This window comes from Carettochelys insculpta, chromosome 8 (assembly GCF_033958435.1).
Source record: "Carettochelys insculpta isolate YL-2023 chromosome 8, ASM3395843v1, whole genome shotgun sequence".
NCBI lineage: Eukaryota > Metazoa > Chordata > Testudines > Carettochelyidae > Carettochelys > Carettochelys insculpta.
Window position 1 is genome coordinate 67,098,551 of NC_134144.1, and position 20,438 is coordinate 67,118,988.

The following is a 20,438-nucleotide window of genomic DNA, read 5'->3' on the forward strand; positions in this document are numbered from 1 at the left end:
CTCCTCCTGGAAGCATAATGGCCACCTAAGGCGAAGTAGAAGGAACCAGAGGCTCTGAGGCTATTTCCACAGGGACTCATCTAGTCCAGAATCCCAGGAGCTTATGGCATGGGCACTTTGTTCTCTCTGGTGTGTCTATGGGAGTGGGTCTCCTTCAGCCCTGGGATGTCTAGGCATTTGGGTGCCCTGCTCCCCTTTGCTGAGGCACATATGGGCTTGGGTGCCCTGTGCTGCTTCTCTGGGTAACCTGTGGGATGAGGGGTCCTGCCCCCCTCTTTGGGGCACCTATGGTGCTTGGCATCCTGCCCCCCAGGGAACCTGTGGGACTAGGTGTCCTGCCTCCTCTTTGGGGCACCCATGGGGCTGGGTACCCTGCCCCCTAGGGAACCTGTGGGATTGGGTGTGCTGCCCCCTCTTTGGGGCACCTATGGGTCTGGGTTCCCTGCACGCAGGGGAACCTCTGGGGTGAGGTGTCCTAACCCCTCTTTGGGGCACCTATGGGGCTGGATAACCTGCCCCCCAGCGGAACCTGTGGGATTGGGTGTCCTTCCCCCTCTTTGGGGCACCTATGGGGCTGGGTACCCTTCCCTCAGGGGAACCTATGGGGCGAGATGTCCTGCCCCCTCTTTGGGGCACCTATGGGGCTGGGGAACCTGTGGGGTGAGGTGTCCCGGCTCCTTTGGGGCTGGACACCCCGTTCTCTCCCCAAAGGAGCTGCGACGCCACATCCACCTGAGCGCGCCCCCTGCCCGCCCAGCAGCGCCCGGGCGGGCCGGGCCGGGCCGTGGGGAGGAGGAGCATGGGGCGGGCTCGCCTTGCGCCCGGCGCCGGGGGCCAGCCAACCAGCCGGCGGCGCGGCCGGGCCATAAAAGCACAGGTAGCCGCGCGGGCGGCCGCGCTCCGGAGCTGTGCCAGGCTGGGCTCGGGGCTCCCCGGGACTCGCCGAGATGCTGTTCTGGCACACGCAGCCCGAGCACTACAACCAGCACTCCAGCGGCAGCTACCTGCGGTGAGTCCGGCGCGACCGCCCCTGACCCCCGCGCCGGGCCGGGAGAAGCCGCGGAGAGGGGCGAGGGCGGGTGCTGGAGCGCCCGGGAGAGGGCGCGGAGCTCTGCCCAGCGGCTGCCGGGGCGCCCGCAGTCCTGCCGCCGGCGCGCGACGCCACGCTGCGGGGATCAGCCCCGCTGGAAATCCGGAGTGACGCTGCTCTGGCGGCGCTGGTGTGCAACCCGCAGGATCCGTGTAAACGCGACCTTCACTGTGCTGGTGAAGCTCTCGCGTAGTGCCTTCGAATTGGAGCTGGCCTGGTCCAATCCCCTTCCCAGGGAGGCTTCTTTGGGGGGTGCCGGTGGAAACGCGTCCACCCTCACCGCCTGTAGGTGTGAAAAGGCCTAGGGCGCTGGCGTGGCCTTGCCTCAGAAAGCGACAGGGGGGTGAGTAGGGCTGCGTGGGGCTTGCCTCGCTTCTTGCTAGTGGTAGCCGGTCAACATAGCTGCAGGGGTCTTTATTAGACACCCCTGTGAGTGGCGCTCTGGCTCAGCGCCCCGGAGAGTCGCCTTCTTCTGTAGAGATTTAACTAGAGGAGCAGGGGTGCCCAACCTGGAGGTCCCTGTGGGAATCACAGGGAATCCGTGGAAATAAAATAAATACATAAATAAAAGTGATCATAGGAAATAAGTTCGGAATAAATTGCAAAGTCACCATCAATTATTTTTAAACTGAAGATCTTCTGGTAAGGTTGTTGATTGCTGTCTGAAAATGTACCCTGTGTTTCCTTTTTAAGTTAATGAAGTGTACATAGCAGCTAGACTTGAGTTTGATGGAGGTCGGTTTGGGGATTGGCTTTGATGAGGGTCCGTGAACTGTTGGGGGTGATGGGGGTCAGTGAATGGTTTGTGGGGTGACTGGCATTCACACTAGCGAAGAGGTTGGGAACCACTGAACTAGAGGACTTTGAAGGGAGAAGGTACAGCTCTCTCTGCAAAGCCACTGTCAAGTGGCCGTCAGGAAATGCTGCCTTAAATATTAGGGAGACCTCAGATTTTCTGAGGCTGGGCTAAGTCTTTTTTTTTTTTTTTTTCCTCCCTTCTTGGGGCTGGCTGACTGGCTCCAGCTTCTGGTTCTGAGCCTGTCCAAACCAGTTGTATCCTGTCTTGTTTTCACACCAGTCACATTTAATTAAAATGTCTAATGGGCAGTCAAATAATACAGTCTGCCATCTGGTAATATATGGTGAGGAACCCTGCATTTGCTCCGCTCTAGGAGATAACTCTATTTGAACTGGGAGCTTCATTTTTATGACAATTGTTTCAGGTCTACAGGGGAAAATTGTTTCAGGTCTTTTAGCTGGTGGCAAATGACCCCACTCAGTGGAAAAGGATTAGTGCTGACTTACACCAGCAAGAGGGTCTGATTCACAACCAGATTGCTTGTGGTTTTTGAAGCACATCTCCCCATAAGAGACTATTCAGGTAGCGCATTCAGGCACTCAAAAGCCTGGTGATATCCCCCTTTAGGCTGCTAGACGTGCATTTTTAAACTCTGCTCCCTAAATGCATAGTAACAGAGAGATCTACATGTTCGTCTGTATTCTAACAAAACAAGCCAGCAGTCATGTCGCACTTTAAAGGCTAACAACATAAATTATTAAGCGATGAGCTTTCATGGGACAGACCCACTTCTCCGCATCAAGCTTCAAGTACGAAATCTCTTGCCTTTTGCTTCCCCCCTTGTAGACAGAGAAGCATTGCGTTGGAGGTCTAGTGCAGCTTAAACTATCTGCATGACATATTCACTCCCTCCCAGGTACCTGTATTAATAATGTACGTGGGTCTGTTGCCCAGCTCCCTCTATGGGGAGCGGCAAAGCAGGCTGAATTGGCTCTTAAGGAGCATGGGTGCATGCTTTTCACCCATAATACAATGACTGGTGATGGTATGCAACCAGAAGACTTCTGATACCTCCTAATTCTCTCCAGTTTTCCCCCACCCCCTATTTTGGCAGTGGAATATTTGAAGACCGGTGTTCTCCAGGAAGGCTACTTTTTAGCCAAACTTGATCTTGTTGAAGCATGTCTAGACTAGGCAAAGGTGCACAGCCAACTACAATGGTGTGTCTTTGCCAGTGTAATCTCTATGAGGCGGCTGTGCAAAAGAGATTTGGTGGCTAAGGAGGGTATCTTAGCCCAGTGCCTGTTTTATCTCGGTGCTGTCCAGCTACGTTTTGGTGTGAGTATGCCACTGCCGAAAATCCCAGGCTGAGCAAGGGTTGAGGTAGTATCTTTACTGTGCTCAGTGGTCTAGAAATACTATGTCAGCAAAGCCTTCCTGCTGCTATCCTTGCAAATCTCTTCAAAACAGTGCTGCTTAAACTTTTTTTGAGACCACGGCACACCAAACAATAGTATTTTTTATGAGGAATACCTATGAATTTTTTTTTTCTTTAAGAAAATGTCAGACCAAAAAATCCAAAAACCCCTCACCAAAACAAGAACACTTACAGCAAAACCAAAATAAAGTCATTTAATCTGGTATCATAGCAATGAAGAAGTAACATTGCATCTGGTTTTAATCACAGGAAATCTAGACCATGAGTGTATTTTTCTAAATGCTTGTGGCACACCTGTGAGTTGTTTGCTGAACACCAGTGCACGCTGGAACATTGTTAAGAAACACTGGTCTAGGATAGAACTACACCCCAGGAATGAAACTGTATTGGTGAGAACGTCTTTGCCATTGTACTTCTCTGCACTAGGCACTCCTGCTGGCAGGTTCTTCCTACCTGGGGTCCTATATTATTTTTTTCATCCGTAATGGAGGGCATTATGGGCAAAAGTCTGTAGTGTGGACCTGGCCTTGAATTTATTTTTGGGGTTGTCCCTGCAACACACAAACACACCTCTCTGTCCAATTCTGGAAAACTTTAGCTTAAAAGTGAAAAGTTAAAAATCTGTTGTATGTGACTTAGGATGGGAACAAATTTGGAAAAACCTGCTTTCCCGAATGGTAGACAAGGCAACACGTCACAGTCTTTGGTCAGATTTATTTGCTGTGTGTGAATTTCTGTGCCTGCCCTGTATGTGATCTCAGTCCTCGACTGGCTGTGGAAACCTTGTTCTTGATACACCGAGTGGCTGTGGAAACCTTGTTCTTGATACACCGAGTGGCTGTGGAAACCTTGTTCTTGATACACCGTATGCCAAATACCAAAACATAAAATGTTCTCTGTGGGTTTGATCTAAAGCCCATTGCAGTTAAGTGGACTTCAGATTAGGCTTTATGGGAATAAAAAGTCTAGATATTTGTATCCAATAACACTTTTTTGTGACGTTTCACCATTTTTTTATGATTAGACTTTCCACTAACCTTTCAGACAAAATTAATGGTCCTTGAATGCTTCTGGTCATTAACAGTCCTATAGCACTTTTTGCATGTTTAGAAGAATTACATTGACATATGATATATGGAATTTAGGCACTTGATTTCTGCCTCCTGAAATGTTTTTGGTCTTCTATTTCAGCCAGGTGAGGTTTGTATCACTTGTCCAAAGCTGTTAATGATGGGTCCAGCCTTGCAAACACTGGCTGCTTGCTTGCATTTTCAGAGACTTTGAACAGAGACATTATGTTCTATTTTCTCTGTAAGACGGCTTGCACCCTGTTGGCTTTGGGCAGATAGCGTATGAGTGTTTTCTGTACAGCACAGGTGATTGCATTTCAGAGAACGATTCTCTTATATGAGTGTGGAAGTGTCTTGGGATCCTTGTAGAAGAAATATTCTGTTTTTGAATCTTCTCTATAGGCATTTGGATTTTTTAACTCACCATCTAGGAAAAAAACTTGATGTTTCAGCTTGGGAAGAATTGAGAGATCATCCAATATGAGTTAAATGAATGGGGCCAGACATTTTGATGGTGGCTATAGATGGAAAAAGCTCCCTGCTCTGTTCTCCATCTGCTCCCTGGCTTTATTTCTCCATAAACAGGAGCTGCTGTTTTCGATTCAGGAACTCTTGAGTGTCTGCTGCAGACTGCATAGTACTGTTTTATGTAATTACTTGGTGAGGGTTCCCCGACCTTGCAGGTGCTGAGAATTAAGAGCTAACATCAAGTGGATCATTAAGCCACATGGGCAGAGGAAACTTAATGCTCTTAACTATCCAGGCATGCCAATACTTGCTTCTATGTGCCTCGATGGTTACTTTTTATATTTATTTGTGCATAGAAAGCATTCAAGTAATGGATGGAGCTGCTACCTCAATCTGAAAGTCAGGAGGTTTCATGGGCCTGATGAAAAGCAGAGCTGGCGGTAAAAATCTCTTTTTATCTGAGCCGGGAGTTGATCTTGTTAGACTGTTTTATCTTGGTGCTGTCCATCCACACTTTGGTGTGAGTACCCACTGCCAAAAATCCCAGTAGGAGCATGGCTTTGAGGTAGTGTCTAAACGAGAAAGCAGCGTGCCCCTTGGTCTAGAAATAATACAAATACAGGTTGAAACTCTCTAGTCCAGCACCTGGCTGGTGCCGAATGAAGGAATTTGCCGGGCCATGGGAGGTTGGTATTTTCATGGCACCGCAGTGCCCCTGGCAGTCACAAGGAGTGAGGGAAATGGATGGGGGAGTTTCTGCCCTTGATCTGCTGCTGTGTGGACAGCAGCAAAAATCGATTTTAGATGAGCACTTCAGCTGTGCAATTCTTGTGTCTCAGTTTGAATATCTTAAATCAATTTTACCTCTCAGTGTAGACCTGGGCTTAGGCATTTCTACACTACAGCTGGGAGGGGACGCACCACCCAGGCAGACAGAGTTGTGCTAGCATGTCAAAAGTAGCAGCCTGGGTTAGCTGCCGAGTCCAAAACTGCCCAACCCCTTGCATGTGAGCTTTGGTGGCTAACCTGTGCCTCTGCTTGCTAGTGTCCAAACTACTCTTGTTAGGGTGTTCGCTTAAGGAAAGCTTGGATGAGTCCGTTTAGCCATTCTGGGAAGCCGGCCCCATTTGCACAGTGGAGATGTACATTCTGATCATCCTTTGGTGCTTCTCAGGCATCTGAGCTTCATTTTGTCCTTGGAGATGGTGCCAGGATTGATTTAATTTAGGTTGCTAGAGTTATGCTGGCGCCAGACTGGTGAAGGAGGTCAGATTTAGGTCCGGAGGAGCTGTGAAGGGGGCAGGCCCTTATCCTACATTACGGAGAAGTTCAAATTCTGAAGGGTTTTAAATTTGTATGAGGGAGGGGCCTTGGCTAAACTGTTGGATCTGGCTGGTTTTGGAGAAGCTGAGAGGTCTGGATGCTCAGTACTGGGCCAGAATAAAACCCTGCACTGAGACACAGTGTTTTGAGCTGAATTCCAAGGCAGGGCACTATCTCTTGGTGCAATCAGTACATACAGAAGCATGTTGCTCCTAGTGGGCCAAATCCAGAAGCTGTTTAACATGGTAGCAAGAGGGGTAAGGGGCATGCCAGGCCATACAAAGTGCCTGCACAGCAGAGTGGCTGTTGAATATTAGAATAAGCCTTCTTCCACAACAATCATCATCATTAACCCTATTACTACATTACTTAACTCTGGCCAGGCCTCCCCCAGCCTCCTCACTCTTTCTCCTGAGATTACCTGACTATAGGGTTGCCAGATTTTTGGAAAACTTATGTGGGACAGGCAGCCCCAGCTGCAGGATCCCCAGCATGGCTGTCTGTCCCGCATAAGTTTTCCAAAAATGGGGAGAAGTGGGTCCCCGCATCTGGGCCACGTAGCCCTGCAGCTGGGAACCGTGGTCCCTGGCTGGGGGTGCAGAGGGACCACACAGCCCCGCTGGATCCTTGGCTGGGAGCAGAAAACCCAGAAGCTGGGGACACTGCGGCTTGGAGACGGCTGGTGTGAGGGGCCCTTGACAGACACTCCAGCCACATGATCCCCAGCCAGGGCAGAAGGAACCCACAGCTGGGAACCGGCTAGGGTACAGAGCTCTGGACAGCAGCCCCAGCTGCAGGGTTTCCAGTTGCAGGATGGAATTTCTCTGACAAATCCCACATCCTCCATTTACGCAAAAATGCCCAGTGGGACATTTGCGCATAAATGCGGGATGCAGGATTTGTCAAGGAAATTCAGGACTGTCCCACACATTGCGGGACATCTGGCAACACTACCTAACTAGCACTGTTATTAATCAGTCACTCCAGTTGTTGGGCAATGGGCTGCATTTTGCAGGATTGACTAGTTCAGGGGGAGCTTCCTGGCTTTTGGAGGGTAGGGTCTATTTATGGGGAGTCTCTCTGCTTTGCAGGAGGGAGCGGCATGGCTATGTGGTGGACTGGAAGGGTTAGGTAGAGGGAGGGCATAGCTTGGGGGGAAGAAGGCTACTTTCTGTGAGGAGAAGTAAATTGATGAGATTAGCATGCACAAGGAGGGGGGCCTAACTTCTGAGAGAAGAAGTGGCTGTGGTGTGATTGTTCAGAATTAATCAGGCGGTCTTTGATGGGCAGGTAGCAAGTTCTATTTTTTTTCTTCTTGGTTTTTCTTTTTTTTCCCCTGCTTTTCTCTTTTGGATGGAAACCCCAAACGTTTCTTCAGAAGGCTGCTTGTTTTTATAGAAATGTTAGTTTTCATTGGTCTTGCCCTTCTTCTCTCCCCTGAAGAAAATCTGCTTCTCAGTCAGGTCCAGTTTCTATTAAATCATACAATTCTTGAGGCCCTTCCAGTGGACTGATTCTGTGTACTAAAGCTATCGTGTCCAACCGGTTCTGAAGCAAACTAGCCACGTTATTCTAAAATATATGTATTGTTCTAGCCAACTAGCCACGCTCAACCGGCCAGCTTTCTTGGCGGTCACTCCATAAAGAGTAGGACGTCCGTTGATGGTGGATCAGCCCAGTTCTGGAGCCATAGGCCTTATCACAGAAGGGACTGGTGTTAGTAGATGCTGGAAGGGGTGCAAGACAGTTTTGCTGCTCTCTTCTTCTCCACCTCCCCTCATCTGCACTGTGGCAGGACCTCTCAAATTGCGCCACCTCCTCACGGACTACCATTCTCCACTGGGGACAGTCCTTGGCAAGGTTCTCCCAAGTGTTGATGCCGCTGCTGTGCTTTTTCATGAGTGCCTTCAGCATGTCTTTATATTGCTTCTGCTGGCCCCCGGTGCTCCTCTGTCCTTCCTCCAGCTCAGAAAACAGAATCTGTTTTGGGAGGTGCCAATCAGGCATTCAAACCACGTGACCTGTCCAACAAAGTTGTTGATGAATAATAATGGCTTCAATGCCGGTCACATTCAACTCTTCTAGGATGCTTGTGTTTGTGTGCCTATCTTCCCAAGAGATATTTGGGATTCTCCTGAGTTAGCGTTGATGATATTGTTTGTGTCTTCAAATGACACTTGTATGTTGTCCAGACTTCACATGTGGCTAGTATGTTGGACCCCATGGCACTAAAGGGTGTCTGGTGCAAGGTTACTGAGCAGGGGGATACCATGCCTCGTTACTCTGCAGAAGCCAAACTCTTCCTACTCTAAGAAGAAATATCCATGTTAGAGCTGGAAGGCGTAAACTCCAGTTTGAGGAGACATCACATGTGCTTGTTCTGATTTGGCCAGTGCTCTAAAAATAGAAGGGTAGCCATGGTGGTGTGAGGGGCTAGCTGCCATGATCAAAGGGATATAGTGAGGCCTGCCTTCCCATTCTGCTGCACTTACACTTCTAGTTTTAGCACACCAGCTTGATGAGAGCAAGTGCTGTCATCTCTCCCCAGCTTGTGTGCCTCTAAGTGTCAGGAAGAAAATGTGTATTACTCTGTGTTTCAGGGATGTTCTCGCACTGCCCATCTTCAAACAGGAGGAGCCCCAGCTGTCTCCTGAGAATGACCCCAAACTGCCTCCGTTTCAGTATGTTCTCTGCACTGCCACATCCCCAGCTGTGAAGTTGCACGAAGAAACCCTTACCTATCTCAACCAAGGTAAGCAACTAAAGGAAAGAATGTCCCCTGGAAATGGCTTACGAGGACACAGTTGAACAATACTCCTCTGTTTTGTGGGGGTGGGGAAGACTTTTGAATTTCATACATTAGTGGGTCAGGTTTACAGCTGGTCTTGGTTGTGAAGCACCACTGATGTCATGGGGGTAAGCATTAGTTGGGGGTCTGGCCCACTCATTTTCATGTAATAGAGGCTGGATGGTGCTCAGACGATTGGAAATGTGACGTGCATTAGTATGTCAGCAATGGGGGGAAGGAGCCCAGTTTTGATGGGTGAAACTGGCGAACTGGTGGGCGTAAGGAGTACCACTGTCACAGCTGAGTTAGGCGTGCCCTACTTCTGTGGCAGGGAATTGCCAGTGGATGGGGCAGGAAGGTAGACGATGCTTCAGTGTTATTCCTTGAAGAGTGTGACTGCTTGTAGTGGCCCTTTCTCAACACGGTGGTGGAATGTCATTGCTCCATGTGTCTGCAGGTGGCAAAGCTAAGCCTCTAACTTGGCAGGTTACTGCGCTGCAGTTTAGCAAGGTTCCGTGTTGCCTTTTGCAGGCTAACTTGTGCCCCCAGGCAAACGTGCGTGCACCTCCAGTGCACCTTTGGCACGATTCACGCACACATCTGGGGGTAGAATTTGGCCTTTAGCCTAAGGGGCCATTTATAGCACCCTCAAGATACGGGTTCTGCAGCGTATGGCTTTGCAGCTGGGCCTTTTTGGGCATGAATCATAACTACATTTGTTTTCTGCCTGGTCATAAACCAAAGTCTTTGCCAGATGACATACTAAAAGGCATCTCCCTGCAGTGTTTATGGCCCCTTCTGCTTCAATACATGGCATGCTCCCAAATTATAAGGGCACCAAATACGAGCCATGAAAAAACCAGAGCTGGTCAGTATCTGCACTGATCAAAAGAGCATAGAACTGCTGGTGAATCTTTTGATGAAAAGGCCTTCGGGTCATGGAGGATATGGGAGCCTTTACAGCCCAGTAGCAAAACAGCATCTTTATGTGCCAAATAATTTAGACCGGTATCCAGCTGCTCTCCTCCTGCTCAGCCTTAGCCCCAGAGAATGGTGGAGATGCTGATTTGCAATTATTCTGCTTGGCTCTGCATACAGAGGCTGGAGAGAGCTCTTGGCTGACAATCAGATTTCCCTGAATGGGGCAGTTAAAGCTCCCTCTGTAAAGTGAGGCTGATAATATTTAAACGTCTCCTGATAAATCCCATTGTGTCCTTAGGCTTTTTTCCCTGTCAACAGCTTTAAAATTGGGTATCTCTTGTAAAAAAAACAAAACAAAGGGCTTGGCTATAAGAGGGTGTTCAGAAAACGAAGGCAAATCAGTGAAAGGTGTGGAATTAATGCAGGGAAGTTCTAGTGCATCAGAACTACCATGTGGATGAGTTTACTCGGAAATAAAATTGTTTTTGTTTGCTGTAATTTAACTTTTGAATAGTTTTAAAAACCAAAGCTGGAAGAGAGAGAGTGAGAGAGAGAGAGTGTGTGTGTGTGTGTGGAGCAGGGTTAAGTTTCAGAGAGCACCTCTGTGTGGTGTTTGAGCACCTCAACATGTGGACATTGACTATGTACCAGTCGTTGCTTTTTCTTGCCTCTCCTGTGTGTCCCAGCTTCTGCCCTTTTTAGAAAATTTTGAACCCACGGAAGTCAACAGGCTTGCACATTGTGATGGAAACACAGAGTGGGGTTTTCAAAAGTCCTCTACTTTGGCCTAATTCTGCTCCTGGGGAAAGGGTGGGATTCTCAGCTGTGACTTCAGTGGGAGCAGAGGGGGGCCAGTGTTAGAACATAAAACACTAGAAGTGGAAGGAACCTCAAGAAGTCATCCAGTTGGTCCCCTGCCCTCAAGGCAGAACCAAGCACCATCTAGACCATCCCTGATAAATGTCTATCTAACCTGCTCTTAAATATCTCCAGTGGTGGAGATTCCACAGCCTCGCTAGGCAATTTATCCCAGTATTTAACCACCCTGACATTAAGTTTTCCCTAATGTCCCACCTAAACCTCTCTTGCTGCAGTTCAAGCCTACTGTTTCTTGTCCTGTCCTCAGAGGCTAAGGAGAACAATTTCTCTCCCTCCTTCTTGGGACCTCCACGATGACCATTTCTGACAATCCCTCCTAGAATGGATTTGGCTAAAGGAGGAGGGGAAGGTCTGGTTTTGGCTTTGTCACTAAAAGGTTCACAAGCAAGCTGGCTGCAGCCCTGGCTGGCTGTAGCAAAGTGCAGTGCAGAGGAGCATGAACGGAGCAGAATGTGAACGGGCATTTTCTTTTTGAGTGCTAGACTGGACGAACTCTGTTATGAATCGGGCTGTGTATTGGGCATGTGCTCTGGGGAGGAAGAGGCATGAGGAATTCCTCTCTCTCCTGCTTCTAGACAGGAGGGTCCCAGAAGGCCTGTGCCCACTGTGGTTAGACACCCCCTTAGCCCTATGCCCATGAGCCTGAGTCAGCTGGCACAAGCCAGCTACGGGTGTCTGGTTGCAGGACATAACTACCCTAAATGACTAGAGTGCTTGCTTGCAGTTGAGGTTCATGCGGAGGGCCTGACTGGGATCAATGCACTGCTTGAGTGGTTGGCTCTGGGTGTTTGTGAATGTCACGCATGCTCAAGGCATGCACGTGCTTGAAGGTATGTTGTCCCTCTCCGGTAGGTTGTCTCTCCTATATACTCACAGCCAGCTCTGCTCTGCGCTCCACTCATCCCCTTTCCTAATAGGAAGAAGGGGGTTTAGCTTTCTGCAGCTCGGTAGGGCCTGGCTTTGAACCAGGGGTTCTCAAACTGTAGGGCAGTTGATCCCACTTTAATGGGGTTGCCAAGGCTGGTGTTTGGCCCTAGGCATTGGCCCAAGGTTATGTGCCTCCCACTCTGGACAGAAGCTCTTGGGGTTCAGCTTTGGCTCCCTCTCTCCACCTGGGGTGATGGGGCTTGGTCTTTGGTTCTCCCTCCTGAGGTCATAGAGTAATTTTTGGTGTCCGCAGGGGGCACAGTGTGATGAACGTTGAGAACTGCTGCATTATACCGCCCTGAGACACAAATCTTTGGACCCTGCTGGTTCAGGAAAAGTTGCCAGAGCCCTGCTAACGCATCTCTTGCTTGGATGTAAACCTGGCCTTTTCTGAGCAAAAGCCAAAGCTTGTAGTAGTCTAGGCATTGATTTGGAATTGTATTTCTGAGGTAACCTCTTGTGGGGTGGGGAGAAGCGATTTAAAATTCACCAGATTTGAAATATATATTTGTCTTGTGGGTCTGTAAACTAACTTATATATATATTTTTTTTTTCTTGTGGGTCTGCACTAATTTAAAAATAAATCAGAACGTGCTGTGTAGTCACATGACAGAGTCCTTTTGAATTGGCGGATGGTGAGGTCTGATTTAAATGGGCACTTGTGTCCCTAGACTCTCAGAGATGCGTTTTTATAAATGTCTCCTTCCCATTTCTTGCGTGTTAAAAGTCTTTGTGGGACCATTGACCTCTCTGGAGTAGAAAAGTAGGATGCACATCTGTTAGTTTAAAAACAAAATGTAAAGTCTTCCAATATTTTTTTTGGTTTGAGGAAAATGGCCTTCTCCACTGAAATGATCTGAGTCTTATGTGTCATAAAACTTCCACTTCATTTTAAAAGGCCTGGTCTCTTCCTTGAAGAGCTCACAAACCAATGCCAGATATGACCCAATGAAGCAGATGGGTAGGGAATGTGGGGAGGGGGGAGGATTTGTGGACCAGCTCAGAAAGGATGTCCCATGTCAGGGACACACTTGGAAGAAAACTCAGTAGTCGGGACCTTGATGTTGGCTTTACTGACTGAGACTATTCCTTCATTCAATAAGAGGATGGGCAGGACTAAGTCTTTTGAAGGTGATGGCAAAGATCTTGAACTTGGTGGAAAAGTGGTCAATAGAGGGAGCTGGAGAGGGTGAGAGGGCCTGGAGAACTGGCTAGGACAGGGGTGGGCAACAACTGACCTGTAGGCCAGACGTGGTTCACCAGAGTTAGTCCCTCACGGGTCACCAGACACTTTTATTTTTTTCTCCCCACATGTGGGGGAAGGGTGTGCACTTTAGGAACAGATGACTGGGGTCAGGAGGAGTTTTTTAGCTGTGTGGAAAGAGGAAAGGTCAGATGTTGTGGAGAAGGATTTGACTGGATTTCCCTGGAATGTGGGGTGGGGTGTGTGGAGACTGAAGAGCACTCCCAGGTTATGAGAGAATTGTGTGCCCTGAAGAGTCACTGGGGAGGGGTTATGTAGGACACCAAAGAATTTAATCTCAGGTGTTCTATTAAGCTGACAAGAGGCCAAAGTTTGGTTGCCAGAGATCGAAACCCTAGATTCTCATTGGCTGCAGTTAGAGACCCAGCCTCCAGGTCAAATAACTGTATAGTTGGATCCACCCAGTTTGCACTCTAGTGACTGACTCCTCAGTCTCATCTTTCACCATCTCCTCCCCCACGCTCCTGCATTCCTTGTGCATCTGGAGCCAGAACCCTGCTAGCTGCCACTGTTCGATAATGGACCCACTTGAGGCCAGTGTTTTTCAAGTATTATTGGAGCTAGCCTGTTTTTTAGAATTTAGTGCTCTTTAAGCTCCTATAGTGGATTGTCTTCAAAAATCTTTTCTAGCAGCAATCTTACTATGGACATCCCAATATAATTTGCACCGCTTGGTATGTAGCAGTGAGGTGTGTGGATGCAAGTCCTCAAACAGCCAAGCTTATAGTGCAGTCAAGTGCATGGTGGCCCAACCAAGCTAAAGGTGTGAGGTTCTGCACAAATTTAATAGGACAGGCCATCCCCCAGATATTTTTCAAGAGGGTTACCATCCTGAATGTGGGAAAGGGCAAATGAAAGTGAGTTCCAGTAACTGTACCAGCAGGAGAGAGTGCACACTTGGGAAGCACAGGAAAGTGAGGTGGTTTGAATAAGTTGCCCTGAAATCCTAGTTGTCGGGGAGGAGACGGAGCTATCCAGAGAAGGAAGTAGGAAGAAACTCTTCACCTTTGATTATATTTTAAGTCTCCGATCTGGCCACAGTACTTCTGTTATCAAGAGAATTGGATTTTAATTTGGGGATTTATGGAAATGAAGAAAGCTGTTTTATATTGCTGTTAACTCTCACGGAAGTGAATTTTTATAGGGTCATGACTCTGCTTGACTGCATTTCCTGGAACAGTGTTTTATTTGTGTAAATGAAGAGTACAGAAAGCTGGGAGACACCTGACTGGGTGTGGTTCTCGGTTAATTATAGCTGCATTTGCAAGAATATTTTCATTTTGTGTGACCTAGAGAAATTGGCTCTTTTTCCAAGTATCATTACAATTATTGACAGTATCCTGTGCTTTCCAAAGGATTAACTTCCCTTCTGGCCTGTCCTTTGCTAACATGAGCTTTGCAGGTGCTGCAGAATCTATATCTCTTGACACATTGTAGGTCTGTCCCTGGCTTCACTTCATTTATCAGAATTGGTTATAAAGGTCTTTTGCTTCACTTTCATGGCACTTTTTAGGCCAGGTCTAAGCTAGAGAGCTTACCACAGCGCTGCTGTCCCATTGTGAGATCTCTCGTGTAGCCGTTCTAGGATGGTGGAAGAGAGCTCTCCCATCAACATGTTGAACCCACCCCAACAAGCTACATATATGGTCAGTGGAGCTGTCAGCCTCTGTGAGTAAGGTGGGAGGGGAGGCGGGCTCTTTGCAGCCAGAAGGGGCAGGGCTAAGGGTGGAGGGGATGGGGCCTAAGTAAGCAGCCCTGCATGCTGCCTATAGCACGATGCTGTGCCCCCTCTCCCTGGTCCCTTAGCGCTAATCACAGCGTGCAGCGCAGAACTCGAGCAGCAATTTAAAGGGCCCCAGGGCTCTGGCTGCCACTGCTGGTACAGCGGCGGTGGCGAGAACCCCAGGCCTGTTTGAATCGCTGGACCCTGGAGCAAATGCCCTCAGTGCCACCCTGTTGGTAGGCTTCTTTGCTGGTGCAATTTATGTTGCATATGGGGGTGTGTAATATTCACAGCCCTGAACCATGTAAGTTTTGCCAACAGAAGGGAGAGCGTAGACCTAGCTTCAAACTCTCTGGGCAAGGAGCTGGCCCTCATCCCTCAACTGAAAGCAAGTCTAGCTCGGATCTTGGCGTCATACCCCAGTCCCTGAATTTTGCTAGCAGCTTTTTTTGCCCCATGCACTTGGCAGCTTTACCTCCACATGGCAGCATAGGATGTGTACTTGCTACCTCCAGATCACACCATCCCTCAGGTCTGCATCAATCTGGGATCGGGGACCAGCATCTTGGAATAAGCAGAGCATCAAAGCACAACTGCTCACAAGAAAGAGGAATCTCATGGCTGCCCTTTAACCTGTGAGACTGGTGGTTAATCCTTCCTGCTATCCTCTCTTACTCCAGCCTGGATTAAATGGAATTCAGTGCATTTGCTGTCCTCACTTAGGCAAAACTTCCACTGAGGCTACTGGACCTGGTTCTACTCTCACACTGGTGGGAAGTGGTGGATTTTTGCTGGTATAGGTGAGACCAAGTGTGTGTACCCTGCAGGGTTGGGCTCTGTTTCACTGATTACAACCATCAGGACTTCCGGCACACTTTCATGAACCTTACTTTGTTGGCACCTCATATTTTTCATCTCTGAGTTGGGGTATATGTAACTTTGCTACAGAAATATCTCCTACATTTCTACTGCATTTGATTTTTGAATTAGAGCACCTGTCCATCCCAGGAGACAGTGTCCCAAGTAACTGTTTCTGCTTTGCAGTTTATTCAGAAGTTGTATTTCAGGTCATGAGTCTGCAGTTCAAAGGGTGCTGCGGCTCCCTGTTCTGACAAAGCTCTCAGTACTGGTTACTAGCTTTGTAGATACCTCCTGCTGAGCAATTTGGAGTTGCACACTTCTTAGGGGACAACTTTACTTCATTTTCTCCCCTGAATTTTTTTCAGTGTGATGTTTTAGGAAACCCAGCAGATGCTTCTTGTGCTGATGTAATACCTGTAATTACAGCTTCGTGTCACAGGGGTTGCACATGTTCTACGTGAAACGAGCGGAAGGTGTCAGGCTACTTCCTAATGGTCTCTCTCCGTATCACAGTCCCCTTCCTCACAGGGCACATGTGGCACTAACTTAGTCTTCACTGGTTACTTGGAGCAGAGGGAACAAGGAGTGATTGCCCAGGTATTGGAATACATTCTCATCCTTCAGGCAGCCTTCAGGTGAAGGCTTAAAGAGCTCTGACTGGGCAATGTCAGGACGTCTGCTCAACGGGTCTTTGCCCATGAAGGCCTATGCTCCAAAATATCTGCTAGTCTGTAAGGTGCCACAGGACTTCTTGTTGTGCTCTGCTTCTGTCACTAATGCACTGCACTACAGAAAACATTATCCTCTCTGGAAATAGGAGACTGACCATCTCTTGTGACGTCATTGTGAGGTGCTCTATTTTTGGTACTAAAGGTTAATCCATTTGTGTTCATTATTCCTAGTAATCCGAGTCATGACTTGCATAAGAGCTATTCAGACAGTGAAAAACTTTTCATAGAAGCTAAACATGACACACATCTCTCCCGCTGCATCCTCAGTGTGTGCTACTAGGTGGATTGGCTTTTCTAGCACAAGGGCTAATGAACAGAGAAATAGGGACTTGACTTTCCACAAGACCTCGTGGTTTATTTGTATTGCAATTGTGCACAGAGATCCCAATCGAGCTAAAGGCACGAGGTCCTGTACAAACTTATTGCAATAGCCCCGGTCCAAATAATTAATGTAAATAGAGAAGACAGCGTATTATGACCTGCTTCTGGCAGATAGAGACCTAAGGCAGAGAGGGGTTAAGTGACTGGCCCAGTGTCACCCATGAAGCCTATGGCAGAGCTGGGGGTTGAACCTCCATTCTTCTGCGTTCTACTCAAGCACCCCGACTCCCAAGGTCAGCCTTCCCCTTGGTTACCTGGTAAACATGTGCAAATACTAGTCTAGTAAAAGGCACAAAAGAATCAAAGGTCACCACAACAGACCTAAAAATCTCACTGTCAAAACTTGCAGCCAGGAAACTTGCGCAACAGATGGTATCAGCTGCATACCTGGACAGACAGTATCAGCTGCAAGCCAGATAGGGCTTTTTACCCAGTGGCAGTGTGGGTGGGATCTGAACAGTCAGAGGTACTGAACCTGTAACTGAAATGTACTCATTACACCTGAAACATGCTAGATGCTTGTTGATTCCAGAGGCAAAGGAGAAAACTTTTCCCTGAGAGAGAGAGAGAGAGAGAGGACTATCTCATTGCCCTGCTGCTAAAATCATTATAAACAACAGGCAAGGCCAAGTAGCAGATGGACCCAGAGTAAGTGGTGTCATCTGTCACCCCAGGATATGAACCTGTTGTACACAGGTGAATAATTTAGGAACTGGAACATGCTGCAGAACCTCTTGCCAAAGAGGAGTTATTAACCAAAGTTGAGCAAAGGATCTTTGTGACCATGCAAATGAGTGAAAGTAATACCTGTATGCAGGCTTCCCTGTAAGCTGTGCGCTTGTGCAGCCGCTCAAGAGAGATCCCAATGCTCATGACTAGGTTTTCTGTTCCTACTGGTCGTGCACTTAAAAATTTATTCTGCGTGTGGATGGAAAATCCACACACAGATAAAAAAGACTAAGGAAAGGCCAAACTAGAGCAGTGAAGGGCACATTAGGCTAGTTGAGTAGGCCACATGGGTGGACCCTCTGTCTCAGTGCACCAAGATTGTCATAACAAAGGTGATCTCCTGGGACAGGGTAGTTTGGCTAACTGTACTTGCGTGCCTAGAATTTGCAGAGCGTACTGGTGGAATCGTAGCACCAAAAGAGATGCAAAAAGTACCCAGAACATTACTTGTACGGTGGCTGGGGTGGGGGAATGTACTTAAGTACAAATAACCAGAGTCCCTCTGGAAGATGACTTAAGTAAAAGTTCATGTCAATACACATTGCATATTGACTGTACTCAAGTATCCAGAAGTGAAAACAGCTGTCTTTTTACTCAAGTAACTTTTTGGGTATTTTTTTCCTCCTCTGAGTAGCAGTCGTTTGATTGGATGCAGAAGCAGCTCATGGCTCTTCTATGGTAACCATCGTGTGCAATCAGCATGCACCTCACTTCATGCACACTTGCTTTGTGTGTTTCGCTTTCATAATAATGGTAGGGGAAAAAAATCTGTGGATGAAAACCAGCAGAATCTGGCAACCCTTTGAGTGAACGCAAGGGCTTGTGGTTCACACAGAGAACTCCGCTGGGCTGTATGTTGCCCACCACTGAACTAGATTGTCTGCAGAACTTTGAGCAGAGTCTGGCTGAGCTGGGTGCTGGTGCAGGGAGCTGAGCTTTTCCCTCCGAGAAGCCTGGCTCTGCAGTGTTTCAGAGGTACTGGGGGGAAGAGATGTGCATGGAAGAGAAGGCGGGTGTGAGGGGACAAAGGCCTGACAAGAGGAGAGCAGAACTGCAGGAAGAGCACTGTTGGGAGGATGTCTGTATACACTGGTATTGGAACAGGGGTTCTCAATCTTTTCCTTTCGGAGGCCCACCCAACATGCTATGAAAACTCCACAGCCCACCTGTGGCACAATAATGGTTTTTCGGCACGTAAAAGCTTGGGCCAGCTCTGGGGGTGGAGGGGTAGTAAATAGGGCAGTTGCCCAGGACACGGGGATTCCTGGATAACTAAGTTGCTGAGGCTTTGGCTTCAGCTCCTAGGTGGCAGGGCTGGGAGACCTGAGCGTCAGCCTCCAGTAGTGGGTCTTCAGCTTTGAGCTGGGCCCCAGCAAGTTTAATACTGCCCTGGCTTGGTTCCCTCATGAAACTCACTCACGGTCTCCCCCTGCCCCCCCACAAGGACACTGGACCCACAAGAACTGATGTATTAGAACACCTGAACTGTGTCCTGCCAAAAGCAGATCAGAAACTGCCTGCGAGCATAGCCCTCTGGTGGGAAACCCCTGAATAGTGGGACATAGGGGGGCATGTGGGGGTTGCATTTCCTGGCACCCCCAAATCTCCGCCTCCCCCCACCCCAGGGTTCCATCAAATCTCCCTTGGAGGTTTGTCAGTGGCTAAACCTCTCGTGCAGCTTCCAGAGCCACTGTGGCCTGGGATGGGAGACTTGTCACCTGCCTGGCGCTGCTAATGCCTGTGTGCACAGGGGGGTGTGCAGGCAGGCCTCCCGACGGTATGTGTGTGGCCCAGGGACTGGCAATTCAGAGGGGCCCAGGGCTCTGGGTCGCCACTGCTGCTACTGTGGCATTGGTGGCAGCTGGAACCCAGGGCCCCTTAAAAGTGCTCCATGCAGCTCTGAGGGCTGGGGACCCAGCGCCATGCTACAGGTGGGGCTAGGGGCTAGATGCCCTGACTCCACCCCTTCCACTGGAGGCCCTGGGGGGCACAGCACTGGCCCCACCCCACCTTGCTTCGGGTCAGCGGAAGCTGTCAGCCCCTCCGTGTGCAGGAAGCATGGTTTCACTCTTGCTTGTGTCTGTCTGAAGTATGTGCATGGCATAAAGAATGCACAATCAGGTGGCCCTGTGCCCTGAAAATCTCTGGTTGCTTTAGCCTGAGGCTTTATTAACTAGTCCAAGCAAATTCTCTCTGATGGCCCATCCCTCTGAATGCTCTCATTAAGGAGTTCTTCCTTCGCCTCCAAGATGGATTGAGCTGGGCATGTTCCTTCATCTTTATCAGTGCTGCATTTGGCAGGTCCCTGTTACATTGCTAAACACAATTTTGGTGTGGCCCATCGTTCAGTTTAGTCCCAGTTGAGTCTTTTTAAGCCCTGTATCTCTCTCTACTCTGGCTTCCATTGATTTGGTCAGCATTATGCATATAAAACCTAATTTTGTAGTCTAGCCACATGAGCTAGTAACTTTTCTAAGCAGGTCTGGAACTGATTGGTTTGGCATACTGAAGCTCTCGCTGGAAATCAGCATAACATGTTACTGTGTGGCGTAGGAAACCAAGACTCGCAATAGAAATGGCATTAGAAACGTAAAGCCAAGCTGGTAGTGCCGTACGATTTGTAGCTGTGTGGGCAAGTATTCAGTATGTTCAGAGTGCACCTTAAGATTTTACAATAACAATTCTTAAAATCAGAAGACTTTAGGATTGCTAATGACCAATGTTCCCCGTAGGTTTTTTTTTTTTTTTTTTTTTCCCCCTGCCATGTGTGGATTGTTTTGTTGCATGCACTGAGGCGTGTGTAGAAGTGCACCAGCGCTAGAGACGCACTGTGCTGGCTCAGGGTGGCTGTGTGTGCTGTACTAATCAGCTGGGCAGCATTTGAATTTCCCCTCAGTGGCTGCACAGGTGCTCAGCTTATGGAGTTTGTGAACACTGCTGATGACTTGCTGGAGCTTAATGAAATTAAGGGTTGGCTTGTATCTTTTTAGCCTGTGGTCTAGTCTAGTGACGTCTTTTTAAGTGATAAAAGAACATGGGTGCCAGA

The 20,438-nt window shown here is 48.5% G+C and overlaps 1 protein-coding gene across 2 annotated transcripts in view; it reads left to right on the forward strand.

Moving 5' to 3' along the window:
• Positions 1–920: 920 nt before the first annotated feature.
• TFCP2L1 (transcription factor CP2 like 1) overlaps positions 921–20,438 on the forward strand; it is a 48,982-nt gene continuing 29,464 nt past the window's right edge. For both annotated transcript variants that reach the window (XM_075001397.1, XM_075001399.1), the window contains exons 1-2: positions 921–1,009; positions 8,789–8,940. In XM_075001397.1, coding sequence (XP_074857498.1) covers positions 948–1,009; positions 8,789–8,940 — 214 coding nt within the window. In that variant the 5' untranslated portion in view covers positions 921–947. The remainder of the gene's footprint in view (positions 1,010–8,788; positions 8,941–20,438) is intronic.